The sequence below is a fragment of the Malaclemys terrapin genome, chromosome 2 (genome assembly GCF_027887155.1).
Source record: "Malaclemys terrapin pileata isolate rMalTer1 chromosome 2, rMalTer1.hap1, whole genome shotgun sequence".
In the NCBI taxonomy this organism is placed as follows: Eukaryota; Metazoa; Chordata; order Testudines; family Emydidae; genus Malaclemys; species Malaclemys terrapin.
The window spans coordinates 172,341,628-172,366,805 of NC_071506.1; the positions used below are offsets into that span (position 1 = coordinate 172,341,628).

Here is a 25,178-nt window from a genome sequence, read left to right on the forward strand (position 1 = left end):
CTTGAGCTCACCTCCCTTAGAAATAGAGGGTTGCGGTGAGGCTTCCTGCTGTCTGGGGTATTGGCGTGGCTCAGAGGGTGGTTGAAGGGCCATCTCCATTAGGAAAAGCTTGAGTCTCAGTTCTCTATCCTTTCCGGATCTGGGCTTCAGCTGTTGGCACAAACCATACTTTTGTATGTCTGGGGGGTGGGGGAGGTTGTGTGTCTCCAGATGTGGGGGGAGTGCGAAGAAAATTGAAGTAAAAAATAAAGTGGGTTTTTTTGACTTTGGTAATAAAGGTTAAAGGAGTAAAGAAAAGAAAGGTAAGTTCCAAAAAGGTAGCTAAAATTAACAATTCTGAAGAAGTTAACAATCCGCTAATGGACAGCTAAAGCTCTGTCTCTAGCCAGGGGCGGTTGAGAAGGAACTGAGGAGGGTTCGCCTGCTTAGGGTTCGTTGGCCTGTGGCAGAGCACGAGGGGGGAGGGAGGGACAATGCATGCGCAGGCCAAATGGACACTGCTACACCAACAGTGGAGCAACGATAGGGACATTACTTGAAGAAGAACATGGGACACACTGATCTGACTGTTCTCATCATCCCAGTTTTAAACCTCAGTGGCTGAGAAGAAAACCAAAACAACGGAAGTCTCAGAATTAATATTGTTTTTCGTCTTGTCCTCAATATAAACTGTAGTTTATTAGGTATGAGGCCTCTTTTGTTTTAGGGTCTTTCCACACTTGAGGTGGTATTTCCTCTGTAAATGGAGTTTTAACAATGGATGCTCTCAGATATCTATGCGCCTTCCCTTGGCTAATAACAGTACAGCAGATTGTGTAAGTGGCTTGGGATATGGTTGCTGGATCAGTGTAAAAAAACCTGCCGATAGCTGATTTCTTCTTTGGATTTCCTGACACTTTTGGCTGCATAACACAGCCTGAAAAATAATTCTGATATAAAATTTCTGTACTTTCCTCTCATTAACTGATGTTGCAGGGTGCCTCGTCTACTTGGTTTCCTTACTACATACTTTCATACTTGCTAATGTCACTTGCCACAGAACAAAGGAGATACTAACATATCTAGTCTTCTCATTACCTTTTGCTCCTTTGTCCTTGTTCAAGACTACCATAATCTACCGATTCATTGTTAGAACCCTTTTCTTAATTCACTTATATTCTACAACTCTGAACTTTTATCAGATTCTTCTCCTTTTCAAGAATTAAGTTTTTTATTCTGGAATTACAAAACCATAGATCTCACTGGGATCAGTTCATTTGCTTCTAACACTTCTGGCTTCTTCTGGTTTTGTTATCTGCATCTGGCTGTCTGAGGACTCAAGCAGACGTCACTGAATTGGTTCATATTTTGAATAATTCCTTTGTAATCTTATGAGTTAAAGACTTATTTTTTAAAATGAAAGCTTAGATTCTAGAGCACAAGATGACAGACTCTAGAAAAAATACTGGGTTTGCTTAGTTGCCAGGAGCCAGCCCCATGTGATCTCAAAAAGGTTCTCTAGATCTCAACTGATTTGCAAAAAAAAATTAACAAGACTAAACAAAAGCCCCCAAATAGCAGGTATTTACTGGACAGTATATCCAGTTAAGACTATGGCAATCAACATGTGTGATCAGAGCAAATGATCCTATATGCAGCACAGCAGGATTTTTGAACTTTGCCACATACACTCCATTTGTTACCATCCCAGTGACAATGGCAGTGCTAGGTCTCAAAATCCAGTGTCGAGACCAGGCCTTACCACCTAACCATCTGTGCAGTTTTGTACATGATATAAAATATCTTTGTTTAACCAACATGAAATAGGTTTATATAAATGATATGCTTATGGATTGAACCAATTTGTACATGTACAGATGTTATTAGCAGTTATAAATTTATTCAGCACATAGCACATTTTAAATGCCATCCATAGTATTTGTCTTCACTTCTTGCAACAGTGAATTATATACTGTAAATTGCCTGTACTCTGAATAAAACACTTCCTGTCCATTTCATCTTAACCATCGTTGTCTACCCTTATCATTTGTAGGTGAAGTACCCAATTTTTTTAAAACCAACTAACTCAGAACATTACAACTAGCAGAATGATTTATCTATAACTAAAAAAAATCAATTAAAATTTTGTGAAGAGAGTGTTAAAAGACAGAAGTTGAAGTCTTTTTTTTTTCTTTTAACCTAAGAAAACCTAAGAAACAGTTTACCACCATTCAGGATTCCCATATGCTGTCTACATTCATCTGGAGAGCAGGTTTATCAGATCAGGAGGGATATTAGCTGGCTGAGTGTAGCTAGGAGTAAAACACTGGCCAAGCTTAACTGTAGAATGCACAGATGGATACACAGAATGGTGATAACATAATGTCCCCTCCAGTTTATGACAGATCATAAAATTGCAATTAGATAAAATTTGTTATATGTGACAACTTGATATGTCTATATGCTCAAATTGTATTTCAATTCAATTTAAATATTTAAATAAATATTTCCCCCCTACTTGGTATAGAGACTTTGTTTCTACTATTTTCAATGAATCAGAAAGAGTATAATAAACTTTATAATGTACATTAAACACACACACAGGAGAGTAACAGAAACAGATAATTTCATCAGAGACAGCTGCTCTATGTATGGCTCTTCCACTGAGTTCAGGGGAGTTCCATATGTAGGGAGGCTGCAAACTATACCCTGTGACAAGTCATCCCTGAGCCTGAACTGGTGAGACATCCAAGGTAATTACCTGAAAATCCTATGACAGCCCCATGCCAATCAATCAGGCCCCAGCCAATCCACAAGAAAGGGACTAACCAGGTGACCCTAAGGCAGGTTATATAGGCTCCTAATGAAAGCAGCCACTCCAACCCGCTCACTGTTGCTACCTTGTTCAGAGGATTCACAGATGCCTGGAAGTTCTGACAGACTCCCCCAGCCTGCGCCCGTTCATGCTCCTGTTCCTGCCCCAGCCGGGCAAATCCTGGTCCCACTGAAGTTAGTGGGAATTGTGTCACTGGTTTTAATGGGGCCAGGATTTCATCCTTGGAATTTAGATTATCTGACCATTATTATTATTATTGGTCCTTATTGGCCATAAATGATCAATACAACAGTGGAGATCAAATTCTGCGCAAAGAAGGCATGTTACCCAATTGCAAGGAGCAACACAATTAATGTATATACAATAAAGCAGATGACAGCTGTTATCTATAGTATGGAGATAAGATAGAGATTACAAGCCCCAGTAATATATGCTCCATGTTAATTCAGGTGACCTTTCTGCAGAAGTAACAGCACACAAGTCATGCAGCAATATAAGAGCTCATGTTTTCATCCCAGACTTCTTCAGAGAAGTCTTCCAACTTTGGCAGCAGACATATTCCACAGAGAATAAAGTGAAATAGTTTCCAGACATGGACAGGAAGTTTCAGGAGACACTATCTCCACTCTGCATGTCTGATGCAGTTCTGAGAATGGTTCTCTTAAGTTCCTGTTGAGCTGTGGGGAACCCCACCACAAACATTCCACTAGGGTTAAACATGCAACAAAAATGATAAAAGGTCTAGAAAACATTACCTATGATGGAAGATTGAAAAAATTGGGTTTGTTTAGTCTGGAAAAGAGAAGACAGAGGGGACATAACTGTTTTCAAGTACATAAAAGGTTGTTATAAGGAGGAGGAGGAGGAGGAGGAAGAATTGTTCTTCCCAACCTCCGAGGATAGGACAAGAAGCAATGGGCTTACATTGAGTCAGGAATGGCCTAGATAATACTTAGTCCTGCCATGAGTGCAGGGGACTGGACTAGATGGCCTCTTGAGGTCCCTTCCAGCCCTGTGATTCTATGTTGAAAAAGCTTCTGTGAAAACTTTTTGGCTGAGATTTTCAGAGCCACTTTCAGCTGTACAGTTCCCATTACAATTAACGAAAATAAGGCATCCAAATCACCTGAATTTTAAAATCTCAGCTTTTGCGTTTCTGTTGCTGACAACACTTCTGGTCTATTAAAGACTGAGGGATGCTCTGTAGCATTGCTATTATATTTGGTTTTGGTTGTGTTTGGTTACTTGAGGTTGTATGTGAATTGAGGTATGTATGTGGAAGGGATCGAAGTGTGGTATAGTTTTGAGATGGATTTTCCTTTCAGGATTTATTTGTTGCAGAGAAATGAAAGGGAAATATATGAATGTTTTGTGGAAATGCCGTGAGATAGGAATCACATCTTCATGTATGTTTGTACTGTGTCTAGCAAAATGGGGCCCTGGTCCTAATCAGGGCCTCTAGGCACTGCTGTAATAAATAATAAATCTCTGTACAACCAGATATTACAATTGAGAAGATTCTTCTGTGGGTTGTTTATAATAAAAGAGTTTTAAAATATCTCTTTTGTGAGTGCTGAAGTAGCAGAATTGAGTAACTTAATTAAGCTCCGTCCACCAAATAGGATATGAAGTATCTGAATGCTAGTTTCTTTTAGCTGGGTAAGTGGCAATATTTTAATACTGAGACAAATGGAAAACATATATATCTTTATGTAAGTGGCAACATGAGTGGATTAGGACTCAATTTGTCCCTCTTGAATATTGTGGAACTTCAGACTACAAAGTTCTATAAACTGTATTTTAGTTGCTTGATAGAACAAGCAGCTAAATTATTTTGATTAAATTCACCTGTTCATTGAAAAGTTATATTCTTAATATATAATCTCATCACAATGCTGGCACTAAGTCAATTATATAAGGTAGAAGGCCACTCATATTCATCATGTTTTATGTATAATTACTTGATTTATAAATTATTTAGTCTATATGCTTTCTAATCCAATGTCAGTTTTAAAGTACTTTTCTAGTTAAAAAAAAACAACAAAAACCCAGTGTGTAGAAAATCTTTGCACGGTATATGAAACCTACTACTTTTGCCTTTCTTGTCTGTAAAATCCTTACAAAATTCCACTAGTTGGTGAAGTACTACCTTCTTTTTCTAAAACAAAGTTAGCTAAGGCAAAGTTAGCTATCGGTAATCAAACCGTGGTCTTCTAAATATCTCCCATTTATTTTCCTCATCTAATTATTAATATCTTCTCCAAGCTGATGTCAGAATAACTAGAGCATAAGTTCCGTTCATGCCCCTGTGAAAATGTTTTGGACACCTTTCTCTCTTCACTGTAAGAATATCGGTAAAATGTCTACTGATGTTTAATTAACAACTTTGTACTCTGCAATATTTTGTCTAGTTCTTGGATTTTACATAAAGCGTGTAACTTTAAGTCAGAATTATTGGGGGGGGGGAGAAATCATATTTAAAGCAAACTGTAAAGAATCTGACTTTTCACTTGGTGCAGTTTTGTGAGTTTCACTATGATGGGTGATCACAGATTATGAGAAAGTTATGAAATTCTGCTTGTTTTCATTTTAGAGCAGGTTGCAAAGCTTCATAAAATAGACGACAAAATTAATTTCATACCTACCCAATGTTTATTTTGAAACACCTAAACCATATTCTCTTTAAATACTAGTAAGAGACTCCACATTAAAAAAATAAATCACGCATTCATATTGCAAAATTCAACACTTATAACATAGCAGTTGAATTGTGGATTCAAAGCCTGTGGAAGTGGGATGTGGAACAAGCTACTGGAGGAAGTCAGAGAGAACCCTAGAAGAGTCACCTATTTGTTAAAGCTTTCCCAGCATAACCAAGTCAAGAGGAAAAAACAAACAAATAAAGCTTCTTAGTATCTGGGAAAGGTAAAAGGCAAAATCCCCTATGAAGACATTCACTAGGAACAACTACCATACACAGATGTAAAACAGCTACTACAGTAATGGGTGATATAGAAACATCCTATATAGATTAGATAGGATGTGGATGTCAGATAAACTGCAGATGTTTGGAGGGAACATGAGCATTGTTTATCTGATAGGTTTCTGTTCTCTTTTAATTTACCTTGTTACTTGGCTATTAGAATACTTCATTTAGCCTTGCACTTCTGCTATGAATTGGTATTTACTGTGGCTTTAACAATCTAAGATTAAAAAATAGGGGACGGCAAAAATCATTTTATGCTGCCCTTGACAGGAAGATAATTTAAAAAGTTTCATTTGCTGTTCTGTAACTGGTGAACTCGTTTTATCCATGTGAAAAACTATTTAAGTTCCATATTTAATAGCTTCTTCTCTTTCTACCATCCTGTATTTCCTTTCACTTCTTGCTCCGCTGCTCACTCACTTTTTGCCCATATACACTTTTGCTCACTCTCAACTTCCCCTGTGTTTCTATCCTTCATTCCTATAGTCTTTTGTTCACTGTACTCCTGTTAGGTAACTCCTTTAGAGAGACAAGGTGGGTGAGGTAATATCTTTTATTGGACCAACTTCTGTTTTTGAGAGAGGTCTGAAGAAAAGCTCTATATAGCTCAAAAGCTTGTCTCTCTCACCAACAGAAGTTGGTCCAATAGAAGATATTACTTCACCCACCTTGTCTCTCTAATATCCTGGAACGGACACAGCTACACCATCACTACAGGAAATTCTTTTCTCTTTTTAAAAAGAGAAGTACTGAAAAACCAGCTAACAGGGTTAATATAGAGCAGGACTGGCACAGGCAAGTGTTTAGAAATTGATTGGGTGGGAAGTCTCTCTTCACTTCCCAACCCCTGAGAAACAGAGATAAGGGGGGCAACTCATCAGAGGAAGAATGATTCTCAGAGGGAGGGAGGATAGTATCCTGCATGACACAGGCTTAGAGTTATCCATCACCACAGAAATGATAAAGCTTCAAGAAGTATTTGATTATTTTAAAAAAAAAATCCTCCAAACATAAATGTATTATATAATGTACCTATCTATACACCATCTGGTAGAACACTAGATTGTCCTTTAAGGGAACAAAGACATTGTTTCTAAAAAGATGTAAAAAAATATAGAGCAATTCATCTGTAAACTATTATTGTCTTCAACAATTTCATTTTTAATAGCTTCATTTTTGCACTCTCCATGTGTCAGACTTACTTGGCAGCAGCATCTTTTCTCAGCTGTTCATGCTTCATTAGAAGATTTTTTCTGTCTTGGAAAGCCTTTCGAACCTTATATCCTTTGTAGACAGCTTGGATTTTGAAGGCAGCAATGTCCTGTATGGCAGCTATAGACAGAGCACCATGTTCTAACATAAACTGAATCACCTCATGGTGTTCTCCAAGCAAAGCATAATCAAGTGGCGTGTATCTAAAGACAGAAAACATACAAGTGTTACGATAGATTAGATTGCCAGTCACAATGTATATTTTTGGTTTAAAAAATGAGATGGAAGATCCACTAATGAGGAAACCTCCGCTAAGGAAAGTATTTAACACCTTTTTCAGAGAACCACATTTCCAAATTCTGAGTATCTGACAGATTCCGTACCTTAACATGTTTCTTTAAAAAGAAGATTTGAGCAAGCAATTAAGACTTGTTCCTTGAGGCTCATTTACAAATATGTCCTCTGGGAGATGCACGGTGTTCCTAAATTAAATGTGTAAGTGAAAAATGCCCATGGTGTTAGATTAGGTGGCATTCTGGGTTATTTGCACAAGTATTTCTCTTTTGGAGACTTGAGCGGCGAACAGCAGAGGCTAACAGCGGGAGTTTGCCTGGGAGTTCGCGCGGGGAGAGCGCACGGAGGCTTTCATCTGCAGGTTTCTCTGAGTAGTTCCTGCAACAGTTGAGGAAGCTCTGAAGAGGACGGTGATATGGAAGGTGAGCTATCAGCTGTTGTAACCTGCACAGGTTGTGCCATGTTTGTCTTTCTTCCACAGGACAGAAGCGACTTCGTCTGTACAAAGTGCAAGCTGGTCTCCATGTTGGAAGAGAAGGTTCGAGGGCTGGAGAAACGAGTGTCAACTCTGCGTTGCATAAGGGAAAATGAAGATTTCCTGGACAGGCGTCAGGAGATGATTCTACGGCCACAATGTTCTGAAGATTCAGAGCAGGCGCAGCAGGGACAGAAGGATTGTGAGGAGGTTTGGCAGCATGTGACCTCCAGAAGGAGAAAGAGGAGCGTCCATGCACCAGCAATGGAGGTACAGGTGAGCAATCGTTTCCATGTTCTCTCTACAGGTACTAATGCGGAGAGTGGACTAGATGACCCATCTGAGGGAAGGGAGCAGAAGGAGACTCCACCGATTGGAAGGCAAAAGATGCACTGTCCTAGGGATGGGGGTTCCACGACCACCACTCCAAAGAGGAGGAGGAGGGTGGCGGTGGTCGGGGACTCCCTCCTCAGGGGGACTGAGTCATCTATCTGCCGCCCCGACCGGGAAAACCGAGAGGTCTGCTGCTTGCCAGGAGCTAGGATACATGATGTGACGGAGAGACTGCCGAGACTCATCAAGCCCTCGGATCGCTACCCCTTCCTGCTTCTGCATGTGGGCACCAATGATACTGCCAAGAATGACCTTGAGCGGATCACTGCAGACTATGTGGCTCTGGGAAGAAGGATAAAGGAGTTTGAGGCGCAAGTGGTGTTCTCGTCCATCCTCCCTGTGCAAGGAAAAGGTCGGGGTAGAGACCGTCGAATTGTGGAAGTCAACGAATGGCTACGCAGGTGGTGTCGGAGAGAAGGCTTTGGATTCTTCGACCATGGGATGGTGTTCCAAGAAGAAGGAGTCCTAGGCAGAGATGGGCTCCACCTAACGAAGAGAGGGAAGAGCATCTTCGCCAGCAGGCTGGCTAACCTAGTGAGGAGGGCTTTAAACTAGGTTCACCGGGGGAAGGAGACCAAAGCCCTGAGGTAAGTGGGGAAATGGGATCCTGGGAGGAAGCACAAGCAGGAGAGCGCAAGAAGGGAGGACTCCTGTCTCATGCTGAGAAAGAGGGACGATCGATGAGTTATCTTAAGTGCCTATACACAAATGCAAGAAGCCTGGGAAACAAGCAGGGAGAACTGGAAGTCCTGGCACAGTCAGGGAACTATGATGTGATTGGAATAACAGAGACTTGGTGGGATAACTCACATGACTGGAGTACTGTCATGGATGGATATAAACTGTTCAGGAAGGACAGGCAGGGCAGAAAAGGTGGGGGAGTTGCGTTGTATGTAAGAGAGGAGTATGACTGCTCAGAGCTCCGGTATGAAACTGCAGAAAAACCTGAGTGTCTCTGGATAAAGTTGAGAAGTGTGAGCAACAAGGGTGATGTCGTGGTTGGAGTCTGCTATAGACCACCAGACCAGGGGGATGAGGTGGACGAGGCTTTCTTCTGGCAACTAGCAGAAGTTGCTAGATCGCAGGCCCTGGTTCTCATGGGAGACTTTAATCACCCTGATATCTGCTGGGAGAGCAATACAGCGGTGCACAGGCAATCCAGGAAATTTTTGGAAAGTGTAGGGGACAATTTCCTGGTGCAAGTGCTGGAGGAACCAACTAGGGGCAGAGCTTTTCTTGACCTGCTCCTCACAAACAGGGAAGAATTATTAGGGGAAGCAAAAGTGGATGGGAACCTGGGAGGCAGTGACCATGAGATGGTCGAGTTCAAGGAAGAAAGGAGAGCAGCAGAATACGGACCCTGGACTTCAGAAAAGCAGACTTTGACTCCCTCAGGGAACAGATGGGCAGGATCCCCTGGGAGAATAACATGAAGGGCAAAGGGGTCCAGGAGAGCTGGCTGTATTTTAAAGAATCCTTATTGAGGTTGCAGGAACAAACCATCCCGATGTGTAGAAAGAATAGTAAATATGGCAGGCGACCAGCTTGGCTAAACAGTGAAATCCTTGCTGATCTTAAACGCAAAAAAGAAGCTTACAAGAAGTGGAAGATTGGACAAATGACCAGGGAGGAGTATAAAAATATTGCTCAGGCGTGCAGGAGTGAAATCAGGAAGGCCAAATCACACTTGGAGTTGCAGTTAGCAAGAGATGTTAAAAGTAACAAGAAGGGTTTCTACAGGTATGTTAGCAAGAAGAAGAAAATCAAGGAAAGTGTGGGCCCCTTACTGAATGAGGGAGGCAACCTAGTGACCGAGGATGTGGAAAAAGCTAATGTACTCAATGATTTTTTTGCCTCTATCTTCACGCACAAGGTCAACTCCCAGATTGCTGCACTGGGCAGTACAGCATGGAGAGAAGGTGACCAGCCCTCTGTGGAGAAAGAAGTGGTTCGGGACTATTTAGAAAAACTGGACGTGCACAAGTCCATGGGGCCGGATGCGCTGCATCCGAGGGTGCTAAAGGAGTTGGCGGGTGAGATTGCAGAGCCATTAGCCATTATTTTTGAAAACTCATGGCGATCGGGGGAGGTCCCAGATGACTGGAAAAAGGCTAATGTAGTGCCCATCTTTAAAAAAGGGAAGAAGGAGGATCCGGGGAACTACAGGCCAGTCAGCCTCACCTCAGTCCCTGGAAAAATCATGGAGCAGGTCCTCAAGGAATCAATTATGAAACATTTAGAGGAGAGGAAAGTGATCAGGAACAGTCAGCACGGATTCATGAAGGGGAAGTCGTGCCTGACTAACCTAATTGCCTTCTATGATGAGATAACTGGCTCTGTGGATGAGGGGAAAGCAGTGGATGTGTTATTCCTTGACTTTAGCAAAGCTTTTGATACGGTCTCCCACAGTATTCTTGCCACCAAGTTAAAGAAGTATGGGCTGGATGAATGGACTGTAAGGTGGATAGAAAGCTGGCTAGATCGTCGGGCTCAACGGGTAGTGATCAATGGCTCCATGTCTAGTTGGCAGCCGGTTTCAAGCGGAGTGCCCCAAGGGTCGGTCCTGGGGCCGGTTTTGTTTAATATCTTTATTAATGATCTGGAGGATGGTGTGGACTGCACTCTCAGCAAGTTTGCAGATGACACTAAACTAGGAGGCGTAGTAGATACACTAGAGGGTAGGGATCGGATACAGAGGGACCTAGACAAATTAGAGGATTGGGCCGAAAAAAACCTGATGAGGTTCAACAAGGACAAGTGCAGAGTCCTGCACTTAGGACGGAAGAATCCCATGCACTGCTACAGACTAGGGACCGAATGGCTAGGTAGCAGTTCTGCAGAAAAGGACCTAGGGGTCACAGTGGACGAGAAGCTGGATATGAGTCAACAGTGTGCTCTTGTTGCCAAGAAGGCTAACGGCATTTTGGGCTGTATAAGTAGGGGCATTGCCAGCAGATCGAGGAATGTGATCGTTCCCCTTTATTCGACATTGGTGAGGCCTCATCTGGAATACTGTGTCCAGTTTTGGGCCCCACACTACAAGAAGGATGTGGAAAAATTGGAAAGAGTCCAGCGGAGGGCAACAAAAATGATTAGGGGTCTGGAGCACATGACTTATGAGGAGAGGCTGAGGGAACTGGGATTGTTTAGTCTCCAGAAGAGAAGAATGAGGGGGGATTTGATAGCAGCCTTCAACTACCTGAAGGGAGGTTCCAAAGAGGATGGAGCTCGGCTGTTCTCAGTGGTGGCAGATGACAGAACAAGGAGCAATGGTCTCAAGTTGCAGTGGGGGAGGTCCAGGTTGGATATCAGCAAAAACTATTTCACTAGGAGGGTGGTGAAACACTGGAATGCGTTACCTAGGGAGGTGGTGGAGTCTCCTTCCTTGGAGGTTTTTAAGGCCCGGCTTGACAAAGCCCTGGCTGGGATGATTTAGCTGGGAATTGGTCCTGCTTTGAGCAGGGGGTTGGACTAGATGACCTCTTGAGGTCCCTTCCAACTCTGATATTCTATGATTCTATGATTCTATGATTTCAAATTCTGGTTTAGATCATAAGCAAAAATGAGCTTGGTAGTCCCATTTTACCCTCTAGCTAGTGAATCTTTATCCACATAAGAATACCACATAAATACTGTAATTACACAATTAACAAGGTTTACAGCTTTGACAAAGAGAGGCCAAAACAGAAATAGCAGTGATTTTGCAGGACAGGTTTAAGTGCCTTGGTAGAGATGTGTTACAGAAAGATTGACAATATTATGACCAACTATAGCACGTGGTATTACTTCCACACTTTCAGGGGCATTAAGGGTAAATTTTTTACAAAAAGACTTAGGAGACTAAGTCCAATTTTCAAAAGCCACTTACCGGACCAAGTGGCACTGGTTTTCAATGGGACCTAGGCAAAGTCAGTTAGGGTATGTCTACACTACACCACCACCCACAGTTGACCCAGGTCAGCTGACTCAGGAGCGTAGGGCTCAGGCTGTGAGGCTATACAACTGCAGTGTAGATGTTTGGGCTCAGGCTGGAGTCCAAGCTCTTGACCCTTCCCCCTCACAGCCCGGCAGACTGAGCCCTGAGAGCCTGAGTCAGCTGACCTTGGCCAGCTGCAGGTGTTTTATTGCAGCGTAGACACACCCTTAGGCACTTTTGAAAATTTTAGCCCAAATTCACACAAGCAGTAAAGGGCAGCAAAATTTACACAGAACCCCCACTTGTATTGAAGTGTCCAGGCTAGGAAAATACATTTATTAACTGAATATTAGTGGCAACAGTATAAAAATGATGCTTATACAATATATCAAGTTAAACAGTTAGTATCAATGTATGAGGTAGTAAAAATTAAGGCTCTTTTTGATGGTAACCAGCAAGGATGCAATGCAGATAAAGACAGGAAGAACAGACAGACAGCACAATTGGACTTGCCATATGGTGATGGTTTGATGGGAAGATTAGAGTGTCTGAACTGAAATGTCAATAGGAATAAAAGGCAATGACAGAGCATGGAGATTTGTAGGTCAAGGTGTGTTGCTGATAAAACATTAAATGAGACAGAAAGATTTGAAATAATTCTTGGACAGATACTACTGAAAGGAGCTCACTTGAGAAAAATCAATTTTAAAAGTTTACCTGCTGTTTTGAAAATTTTTAATTAACAGATACAAAAAGATATTAAAGCATATTTTTAGGTTCCTAAAGCATGAGTGTCAACAGAGGTTACTTACCTGTAACTGGAGATTCTTTGAGATATGTGGTCCCTATCTGTATTCCACTAGCCCCACTCCTTCCCCTTTGCTTCGGATCCTTCTGACTGGCAGTAAGAGAGGAACTGGAGAGATGTCAATTCACAATGCCCCTTATGTCCTCAGTTCCGAGTCTGAGGAGGGTAACTGCACAAGGGACACTGCATGCCAGAAATCTCCGATCTCAGGAGCATGGTGTGCACTTGTTCCCTTGTGTGGAATACACATGGGGACCAGCTCTTGAAGAAGGAGCCACTATTACATTTATAAAAAAATCACTGAGCTCATTTTGACTCTCTTGTCTCCCATTTACCTTTCTCAAAAGCCTTCTTTGCTCCTGAAATGTCCCGTCTCTTGGCAGAAAATAACGTTCTGTGACAATTTGATGTTATTTTAAAAACGCATTCTTAAAGAGTTTTTTAGGATCATCATATTTCAAAAACAGTTTGGTCTAGAAACACCAATTTGTTTTATTAATTTGTCCTCAGTGAGATATTTAGGACCGAGTTTCAGAAGACTGGTGGTTAGATTTAGACTTGTATTAAAGTTGCAAATATTTATATTTTGGAGCTATGAATATTAACTCTTTAAGCCAAGTGGTATGGTTTCACAATTTGTGCAAAGGTAGGAAGCTGCTAAACCTCCCTTGAGAGTGCTATTAGAAAAGAGCAAATGGATGCCTCCCCATCATAGGGGCACCATGCGTTAACATGTGCAAGTGTGTATATTTGAATGTCAATCTATCAAAATCAAACTAGAACTCTGCACTTTTTAAGGTTCACTCATTCCCAATTATGACTGAGTTTAGACATATGACACACTATTTGACAAATGCAAATGTAGCATCACTATCGGTGCAATATTAAGGTTGAATATTTAAATACACAAAATTCTGGAAATTCAAAAGTTAAGGTTCCTATAACAAGAATGGCACTCATATTTAGAAAACTACTGCTTATGCTCCTAAATGTATGGCTTACTATGTACAGTATGTGCACTGTGGCTGAGTTTCTGGAATGTTGTTGCAGCCTTAATTCTTCAGCTTCCTGAGATTAGTGCATTTATGTTCTTAACTGTAATTCTGTATTAATATAGTTTTTTTAAATTTATTTTCCTTGTCTTTTAAAACAGTAAAAGAAACAATCAAAGAAAAGGAAATAGAGACGTGCAGGTGCATTTAGATTAGATAATGCAATTATAAGCAAGAGCCTATCTGAATGTGGGATCTAAGGATCACACATACAAACACAGTGATGCCAGGAGGGGAACAGAGGGCTTTCCTAGATGCTAATGAAGTGATTATAGGAATACCAGGGTAAAAATCTTTAACCTGAAGTTCTTCAAGCACCATTAGCAGCATTCTTTAAGACAGGTAGAAGGCTGTTCATCCTCCAGTTCTCTAATAGAATATCTGTTTTTAATAGTATACATTAAAATTAATTAAAATACAGCTGTTTATTTTCATTATTTATTGAAAGCCACTATAGACAGCATTAGAGGAACACAACTGGGAACTGCTTAATGCTTTCTACTGTGGTTTTCACTAGAAAACTGACAATAAATTGCTCTGCAGGACAGGAAGAGAGGTCTGGATGGTCAGAGTAGGCAACAAAAACAAATGATAGGAGTAAGCAAGGCAATTAAAAAAAAAACCAAGGGAGATGGGATGGAAGACAAAACCCTGCAGCAATAATGTACATGGGATTTTAAATCATTCTAGTGATTTTTGAAATGTTGATGTACTCATATTTATTTAGCATGTCCATCGATAATTTTGTTTATGATCATGATGAAACTGTCTTCTTGAAAAGAGGTACCAAAATATGTAGTAGTGCTGATTACCTGCAGTCATGTGATCAATTTAAACTATCACAACCCAAGATTTTTAAATCAAAAACTATTATTTATATGTCAGTCAGAGACAAAGAAAACAGATGCAAATTTATAGTCTCCCTATGATTATAGAGGGATTTATTTTTAGTTGGATCATCAGAATACAGATCACCACCAGGTAATCTGCAATAACTATTTTTAAAATACAATTTTACTTTTCTCTTTTCACCAGATCATGCCCTCACTGAACTGAACAGCAAAACTCCAGTTCACTTCAACAGGAGCAGGATTGGGCCCTTTATAGACATCTGTTAGTAGCTTTGTGAAAACGAACAGCTCTGTCATCTTTTAGTGACACAGTATAAGAAAAAAGAAAGCAGAATTTAATTACAGAAAGTGTATTTTGGAGTTTTTGAAATAAGGTTGTACCAAACAGAAGAATATAGGGTTGAGGTGGAATAGAAAGACTCATTTCCTAACTCTAATAAGGTGAATAGGGCAAATAAAATTTAAGTAAATTTACTTTAATTCACTGTATTTCTGTTCATTTCACTGTTATTGTGCGAAGCACCAATCCTGAAAGAATTACACACATGTCTAAGTTTACACACTAAGAGTAGCCTCATTGCCTTCAATGAGATTACTCACAGAGGGTAAAATACACAGAAGTCTTCTGCAGGATCAAGGCTGAAAAGTACAATAGAAATTTAAGAGAAAGGTTTGAACAGTCTTATTTGAAAAATAGTCTCTTGAATTGCACAATTTAACTACTCTCCAGTCCTGAGATTACACCAGTGTTTTTAGACATGTTCAAGCTCATGTTTCTCAGACATATTCTCAATATTTCAATATGTGACAGACAAACCAGAGTAGGTTTGCTAAATTAGAAAATAATATGTTTAATAAACTGTACCTCTCTTCATTGTTCTCCATGTGATTAGGGAAAGCATCAAAACCCAGCAGCAACTTTATAGCATCAAGGTAGCCATTGTTACACAGCCAATGTAAAGCAGTCCTTCCCTATAAACCAAACATATATGAAGTAAAAGGTTTATTAGCTGCTAACTTTGTATTGCCAAAAGAAAAATAGCATATGGTGTCATTCAGGGCTCAAATGGACATTATGACCAAACAAGTGGTTCCAAAATACATCTCGTCCATTAAAAAAAAGAAATAAAGAGTTTAAAAGCAAAAATCACTGAAAAGATTTTTAAAAATAGATCAGGGCCAAATTTGCAGCTGTGCAGAATTTATACTCTGTGAAGTTAGCAGAAGGAAATCTGTCTCTAAGTCTCCTTTCTGTTCCTGAAATCGTGGGCCAACTGGGGCCAAAACAGCCCTCTGTAATTTAGACTGGCCTAAGGACCAATATAAATGATGCCAGTGGATGTAGTCTTGTAGGGCCATGGATCAGATGGAGCACTGTGCACTCTGCCACACTTTGGCAGACACCCCAACATTCCACCTGCATAGAATGAATTGGGGGCAGGTGGCACAGAGCTTTCCATTCCAGTTCTAAATCTCACAAGGGTTATCCCACGTCAGGAGAATCCTCAGCTGACCTTTTAGGGCAACTTTCTGGCTGCTTTGAACTACTGATGTAGCAGAAATCAATTGAAGTCATGGCCAAGGATCTGGCCTTCAGGTAATACTTTGACCTCATCCTTGGCTGTCAGTGCAGCTGAACACTGCAGCTCCAAATTTCAGACCACTGTAAGTAGAATTTCCAGATATGAAAGCTCTGTAGCAAGTTTCATTAAACTGACTGTGGCACAGAAAAGTATGCCTCATGCAGTGAGGTAAAAGGTTAACATATTGGGGCAAGTTAGCTACTGGTGTAAACTGGTGCAGTTCTATTGATTCCAGTGGAGTTGTGCCAATTTACAGCAACAGAGAATTTGTCCTAGAATACAAAATCTATTTTGGCACCAAGTTTCACTTAGTGCCTAAGGGAGGGAGCAAAGGAATATACAAGCAAACTGCAATGTTCTTCTTCGCCCTTAAGGGCTAGACACAAACAAATAATTGCTGCAGTTCTTTCGGCAAGTTTGTTGCACCTCACTTGCTCTATCCTCACTAACACATGCTAGGAAGACATGGTGTGGATTATAAAATTACAGTCCCTTGTTAAGTATTTAAATAAGAAAACAACAAATAAAGAATAAGGAGTTTTTAAAAAGGATAATTGTAAGATGTTAGCTTTATATGGAAAAGCCAAAGGACAATATGGAAATGTGCATCTTCAGTTTATGGTGTATATTAAAATAATAATCTTTGATCAAGCCCTAAAAAAGTGAAACATGAAAGGAAAATAGTCTTAGGGCTGCTTTTCCTTCCCCTACAATAGCAGTGAACCCTGATTCATTGTACCACTGGTGTGAAAAGCAAGGATTAATGCCACCGTGCTGCAGAAAGAGAAGGATATGCAGGAAGGAGAATATACTTTCAACTTATGCTTGGTCTGACATTAACTTAAATGACACAGTGAAGAACAACATACCTCTTTATCTTGAATATTTGGATCTGCGTTGTTTTCCAGTAATACGACCATGCAGTTAATATAGCCTCCATATGCAGCACACTGCAAGGGAGTTCTACCTGCATAATCCTGCACATTTGGGTTGATTTTATTTTCTATCAAAATTTGACATACATCAGCATTTCCACCCAGAGCTGCCCAGTGAAGGGGAGAATGGCCATCTTGATCAACCAAATCTACTCTTGCTCCCCCTGTAATAGCAAAACAATATTTGAACATCAGCAATAAAAACACCAAAATATTTTTGCACATCAGAGAAAGGGGAGATTAAGCCCGTGTCATCTTGGAACACTTCTGATAAACAAAAGACCATGGGGTAACATTTTCAAAATCGCCTAAGTGACTTAAAAGCCCAAGTCCAATTTTCAAAAGTGACTTGGCACTTAGGAGTTTCAATGGGAGCTAGGCATCCAACTTGCTCAGGTGCTTTTGAAAATCACATTAGGTGCCCATCTATAACTTTAGGTGCCCAAATACCTTTGAAAATCTTGCCCTTAGGCGCTTCAGTCCTTTTGACTTTAAATGAGATATAGGCTTCTAAGTGCCTAAGTCATGTTTGAAAATGGAACTGAGATGCTTTTCAAAATTTTACCGCTAGCCTCACCATATTATTATGGGCTTTTGCAGTTATTTCCTTTTTCTTTACTCAAGCATGTAAAATTATTTTACCCAAATCATATTCATTTATTTAGTTTAGTTTCCCCAAGATGCTCTTACAACAGTTAAAAATACAGTACAACAACCACAAAAAAGCCACAAAATATAACAATCATTGGCTCTAACCAAACCAAAACAATAACTGTCCGTATAATAATACAACTATAATGATTCATACCAACTCATTGCTTCCACAAAAGCCAAAGAGAAAATATGAGTGTAGACCAAATGTGATGCTTCTATAAATGCTGGCAGCTAAGATGATACGACTATATCTGTGTAATATAACTATTTTCTTTTATGGTTTCTATTATTTCTAAAATTGTCTACAAAATAAAACTTTGTTTATAATAAAAAGTTACAGGAAAAACACATTCAAGTGATTATATCAAAAACGTTGAAGAAAAGCTGTATTTGAAACAGGTAGGCCATTTACATGTTCAAAGATGGCTATTCAACCATTCTCACCAATGGTAAACAAAATTTAAATTGATCTCATTTATAGGAAAGAGAAAAAAATACTATGTGAGATTTTAGGAGATTAAAGGGTACTGGAAGAGACCTGTGGGGACAGTGGGTAGAGACAATGAAATGTACTATACATAAATCTTTCCCTACTGGACTAATTTTGGGCTCTTCGTTTTGTCCAGCAATGTCATTTATTTTACAACCTACCTACAACAGCATTTTAACTCTGTGAATGGATTTGTAAATTTGTGACAGCTGACCTTTAATGAGTGTCTGTATCACTTCTTTGTGTCCCATTTCACAGGCTCGGAAAAGTGGAGTGTGCTTCATTACATCCGTTGCATCTACCTGTGCATTATGTTCTAAGAGTAATTTCACAGTGCTGACATGGCCAGAAAGGGCAGCAGCATGTAATGCTGAAAGAAGAGTTAGAAATTAGACAATGACAATTAGAACTGTCAAAAATAATGATTCATTTCAATAATTTTGGTAGTAGTGTGACCAGCTGTCCCGATTTTATAGGGACAGTCCCGATTTTTGGGTCTTTTTCTTATATAGGCTCCTATTCCCTCCTCCCCCCCACCCCCCCAATTTTTCTCACTTGCTGTCTGGTCACCGTACTTGGTAGAGAGAACTGCCATTCTATCATAAAACTGTGAACAGCTCAAAATATAACAAGTGACAGGCAATCACTACTTCTCCCTTGCCACGCAAACAACACAACAAAATACATGATATAAAAAGGAGGCAGCTTTGTTACACATTCTTTACTAATGCAAACACAAATTCAAACCTCACCAGAAGTTCGACTGATTTATACTGAATTGATAGAAGGACAGTAGCCTCTTCCTGCTGTACACTATGATGCTACTGCCTCCTTTTTTTACTACTCCTGTTACTGAGTCACCCCACTACAGATAACACTGCCTATTGCTACTGCAACAAAAAGAAACAAAACCCTAATTTATTTCTCTGAGATTTTCCTGCTAAATACTAGATTTTCTTTCAGACATCAAATAAAATGGTCTCATGTCACACTAACATGAGAGATATGTTTTTCTGCAAAAGATCTTGGAGATGTGCTGCCACTGGATCTCTGTTCTGAGGAAAACAGAGTGGAAAGTGCAGAAACTGGCTCCCGTAACAGTAAATACTGCATTAGAAGTATAGTGAAAATTCTTACGGTATAGAAAGGCGCAGGCAGCTGAAAGCAGCTGCTTCCCTCCCGTTCCAGTATTTTCTTTTTTCTGACCATTGCATGTAGTTTTGCAAATTTTATGGGGAAAGTGATAACTGGGTGAGTAGTGGGAGTCAAGCAGGGTGATTGTAAGTGACAAAGGATGGCTTCTTTATATGGCAGTAAGGGAATATCTGGATTTCCTAATGTTTGTTAACACTGTAGATATTTGTAAAGTAAATGTAGTGTTGTTTTTTGGGGCTCTGTTGAAACTCATTTTCATACGTAACTCTTTTGCTAGATCATGCCATTTTGGCACAATTCCATGTTAGGAGAGAGCAAGAGCAGTGCAAGCAAGATGAATTTTGCCTCAGTGGCAGGTGGAGCAACCAAATTGCTTCCTTAAAGAGATGCAGCATACTCCTCGCCAGCCTATCATGTGACAGACCAGATTCATGGCTCTCTGCTCCTTCCCTCCGGGGGGGTAATTTGGGAGTAGTTCCTGTGCTCCTTTGATTGCAGGGACTGCAGTTTTGCCTGCCCTTACATAGGTCATGCTAGGGTGTGAATCTCCTTTATATCCTGCCCCCATTTCACACACGGGTGTAAGCTAGAGTCTAACCCTTTCTTAACAAAGATTTTCATTTAGGACAATGCATAGCTACTAAAAGGCCATACATTCCCTTCTTCTATGGGGTACAGCAGGCAGCAAAAGGGACCAGTGAAGGGCTTGGGAATCAGGGGGGAGATTCAGTCTCGATGGGATGTTCCCACTTGCTCCAGAACCAAGGAAATCCTTCTGCATAAAAGTCACATGGGATAGGTTCTGCAGACTCCTCTCCTTTCACATTTCCACTTTGTTTTCTTAACCCTGAATCTATGCACCCTCCACCTCACTCTGGCTCAGCCCAGAGATCACAGCACAAATCCTTCAGCCGGGCCTGAGACGGCAGGAGGATAGTAAGATGTTGCTTGGTTTCAAATGATGTTACTATCATCCATAACCTCATCCCACTGGAGCTATCAACTGGACTTGAATTTGTCAAAATACAAGTTCAGCTAACCCAGATGCTTCTTCATGGAAAATCAAGCCACAAAGAGTGAAGAGATTTCATCAGATTTGTTGAAATGGAGGGCAAATGTTTTGGAGATTTGCTTGAAATATTGATTTTACGTGCTATGGAGTGGTAAATATATATTAAAAACCCCCTAACTGTAAGAACAGTAGGAGAATGGAACAAACTGCCTAGGGAAGTCATGGAAGCTCCTTCACTGGAGGTTTTCAAAAAGAGGCTGGATCACCATCTGTCTTGGATGGTTTAAACGCTACAAATCCTGCATCTTGGCAGAAGGTTAGACTAGATGACCCTTGCGGTCCCTTCTAACCTTATGGTTCTATGATTCTAAACAATCCAAACAGTAAGTTGAATCATGAAGAAAATCAGTCTCAAAAGTATACTTTTAGTACATCTTTTTCCTACAAATTACTTTTCTGATGACACAAATTCTGAGTAATTTAGAATGAATATATAAATATGCACATTTATAAGTGCCAGTTACAGTAGATTAAACCAAATGCTACCTTTACAAATGATCTTTCGATCATTACGTGAGCTGTACTTATTTAAAATTTCATTTGTTCAGAGAGTAAAACTAAGTGCTTTAAAAAATATCCAGGTGTCTCTAATTTTCTCAGGTTTAATATACATAGTGCCAGATAATGATCATTCCTGAGCTTGTGTGTCAGGGGTAGGAGGTGGAGGAAACGGAGTCCTTATCCACCCTTTGTGCTCCTGTGCAAGGAGTAGCTAGAATCCTATACCTCACATTCCTTGAATGCTAGTGAAGGCTGAGTGCCTATGTGAACGAATGCTGATACAGTGCCCCTGTACATCCACTTACGCAGCTGTAGTTCTAAAAGCTGCAATCTACTTCACAGAGTATATACACGGTAAGTAAAACAAACCCTAAAGTGTCTAGCCTTAATAACTGAAATCATATGTGCATCGTAACAGTGGTGCAAATTTTTCCACAGAACATTTACACTATACAGTCAATTTTTAAAAATACACTAATGCTTAATTGTTGGGGCTATCATGGGGGAAAATCATTAATTATGTACAGAAGCTTCAGTTTAGCGAAAGGAAGCCAAAATCACTGAAAGCTCCACTAGCAATTTGGGTGGCTGGCTGGATATACATGGAAATGAAGTAGGTCCCTGCTGCTTAGCAGATTTGGACGGGTGTTGATTACATGTTCTGACCTCACAATAAACTCTAGACTTTGTGTTCTGTATTGCACTCCTTATGAAACTGAAGGCAATAAGCTACTCAATCAGATAACAGATGGAGTGTATGCAATAATACAATAGAAAAAGAGCTGCTGTGTCAGCTTGGCCTGGTTCTTCCCCTCCATCACTCATTCTGACGCAGGCATCTTGTTTCCCACTCTGTGCTCAATATTTTCTTGTAAGCAAAATTTTCTCTGATGGAGTCACGGTGACTGAAGAGATTCTTCAGCCAGCTGGTCACAATAGAACCTTTGTTCCACCGACAGTCAGATCCCTCATGATTGTACACAGTCAGTGACGGCAGAGCTATAAAGCTGCCCCTGCAATGTTCTTGCAGCGCTGATCCCTGAGAACAGTGAAATTCCTTTTCCTTGGTGTCATTTTCCTGCACAATAAGAAACATCTTGATGTTCTATCAAAGCTTTGTCCTGAATGGAGATTTTGTTCTTTATAAGTAAATGCAAAAAAACTACATTAATGCGATGGTACAGCTGAGCTTTACCCAACACAAGCACAAAAGTCAGGAAATTCAAACTTGTGGTCCCCACAGCAACTGTATCCCAGTCCTTTTAGGCTTGTGCACTATTTTCAATCTTAGTTTCCCCAAAACCATGGGAAACATACAAAGCCTTCTAAAAAGATAAGTCTGGGATAAGGGAGTGATTTCAGGGTGGTGTATTTGAGTGATCTTCTGTTAACTGGAGGCCAGATGAACTGAATATGGAAATTCTTATGCTAAAACATATAAATTCAATATGGCCAAGTTCAGATTGCTTGGAGACAAGGAGGCAACAGTGGCATAATTTTGCACTTCTTGACTTTTAACGTGTGCATCTCAATTGTAGCTTTGCATTAATGGGTTGTTTTGGGGAGCTTTCTTTTTTTTGCATTCATTTTTTTGGATTAAAAATTCCTCACCAAAACATGAAGGTTAGAAAATGGTCACACATTACTGCAATGTGCTATATGAGACAGAAAGGACCGCGAGATGCTTTGTTTACCTGAGCGTCCGCAGGTACAGCTGCTCGCAGTTCCCAGTGGCCGCGGTTCACTGTTCCCAGCCAATGGGAGCTGCAGGAAGCGGCGCAGGCCGGGCCACCGCTTCCCGCAGCTCCCATTAATTAACTTGAGTTAACTTGAGCTAATTCTGCAGTGACCTACCCTTAAATTAACTATTCTCGAGTTAGCTTGGCTGAGAATGGCCATGTTATGAAATAACACTTGAGCTACACAGAGTGGTTGGATTACAGCACAGTGACTATATTAATAGCACAGAGAAATTGTGCTAGCAGCTGATGAGCGATTTCAAGCTTTAGCTTACATCCACTGATGGACCCTCCAACTCAAGTTAAGGGTCTCTGTGTGTGGATACGACTCAAGATAGGGGAAATATTCAAGTTATAACTTGAATTAACTCTGCAGTGAAGACAAGCCCTGAAAGGTTTTTAAAAAGAGGTTTTCTGCAAAATTCAGGAGTTCTCAATTCTGACTCTACGTATTGACTGGTGAAGTATTAAGGAAATGGAATGTGATCAACCAAGAAGGAAAGAAATATTTTTACTCAAACACTTAACATTTATCCAATGTAAATACAAGGGAAAAAAGCTCTCTCGGGAATTCAATTCCCCACACGATAACTAAAAGAACATTCTAATATACACCTCTAAATCGTCCAAGAAGTCCTTCCAACAACAATAATAGATGAGATGAGGGAAAAATAATCAGAACAAACCCTGAAAGCCAATCAACCAAAAAAGTCATAACCAAACCCCTCCTCCAACAAAAAGTTTTCAGACATAAACCCATTTTCCTCCTTTCCAAGCCACCTTTAAATAACAAAGTTCTGTCAGTTCAGCATGAGTATTAAAAATATCATAGTACTCTGCTTAAGAGGAGCAATCTGCCACAACGTCCAGGTCCAAAATTCCTCTCCCCTCATATTGTGCTATGCACAGATTGTCTGACTGGTTGCCACCCCCCTATCTCCTCAATGTCACTGGTACATCTGTGTGTATGTGTGGATAGTTTGTAAAGCACCTTGGAATCCTTTGAGATGAAAGGTGCTGTATAAATATAATAGCAGCATATTATTATTACAAAATTGTATGACTTTTTCTATTAAATGAGATTGAATTCAGTTACTATGAGAACCATAACCTTGAACTTCATGACTTTTGTGTGTTTTAATTCTGAACCACTGTGCTACTTTCATTAAGCTTTTTGCATTGTCTAGATAATAGGATGTAAAAGACCTGTTGGGTTACCACATTTAACCTCTTGCGTTGGCACAGTTTTAGTACATTAATCCTACTAATATGATATGTATCCTATTGATGGTTTTCATGCTGATGACTCAACTACTTCACTGGGTAGCTTATTATACTACCTACAAGTTTTCTTCAGCTATTGAGAAATGTTTATTTATATTCAAGCTGAAATGTCTCCATTTTTAGTAGGGTTGTCAATTAATTGCAGTTAACTCACGTGATTAACTCAAAAACTTAATTGCGATTAAAAAAATTAATCACGATTAATCACAGTTTTAATCGCACTGTTAAATAATAGAATACCAATTGAAATGTATTAAATATTTTTGGATGTTTTTCTACATTTTTAAATATATCACCTGAAAGTGAGAACAGGCGTTCGCATGGCACTTTTGTAGCCGGCATTGCAAGTTATTTACATGCTAGTTATGCTAAACATTCGTATTCCCCTTCATGCTTCGGCCACCATTCCAGAGGGCATGCTTCCATGCTGATGATGCTTGTTAAAAAAATAATGCATTAATTAAATTTGTGACTGAACTTCTTGGGGAAGAATTGTATGTCTCCTACTCTGTTTTACCCGCATTTTGCCATATAGTTCATGATATAGCAGTCTCGGATGATGACCAGACATGTGTTGTTCTTTTTAAGAACACTTTCGCTGCAGATTTGACAAAACACAAAGAAGGTACTAATGTGAGATTTCTAAAGATAGCTACAGCACTCAACCCAAGGTTTTAGAATCTGAAGAGCCTTCCAAAATCTGAGAGGGGCAAGATGTAGAGCATGCTTTCAGGAGTCTTAAAAGAGCAACACTCGATGCGGAAACTACAGAACCCGAAACACCAAAAAAGAAAATCAACCTTTCTGCTGGTGGCATCTGCACTGCTTTGGATAGTTATTGAGCAGAACCTGTTATCAGGATGTACGCATGTCCTCTGGAACAGTGGTTGAAGCAAGAAGGGACATATGAATCTTTAGTGCATCTGGCACATAAATATCTTGCGACGCTGGCTACAACAGTGC

General features: G+C 40.1%; 1 protein-coding gene across 3 annotated transcripts in view; it reads right to left on the minus strand.

Annotated features, from left to right (window-relative positions):
- INVS (inversin) overlaps positions 1–25,178 on the minus strand; it is a 223,713-nt gene that overhangs the window by 37,473 nt on the left and 161,062 nt on the right. For all 3 annotated transcript variants that reach the window (XM_054018622.1, XM_054018621.1, XM_054018624.1), the window contains exons 9-12: positions 18,679–18,834; positions 17,255–17,484; positions 15,668–15,774; positions 7,004–7,216 (exon numbers count right to left, since the gene is read on the minus strand). In XM_054018622.1, the coding sequence (XP_053874597.1) occupies positions 7,004–7,216; positions 15,668–15,774; positions 17,255–17,484; positions 18,679–18,834 (706 nt within the window). The remainder of the gene's footprint in view (positions 1–7,003; positions 7,217–15,667; positions 15,775–17,254; positions 17,485–18,678; positions 18,835–25,178) is intronic.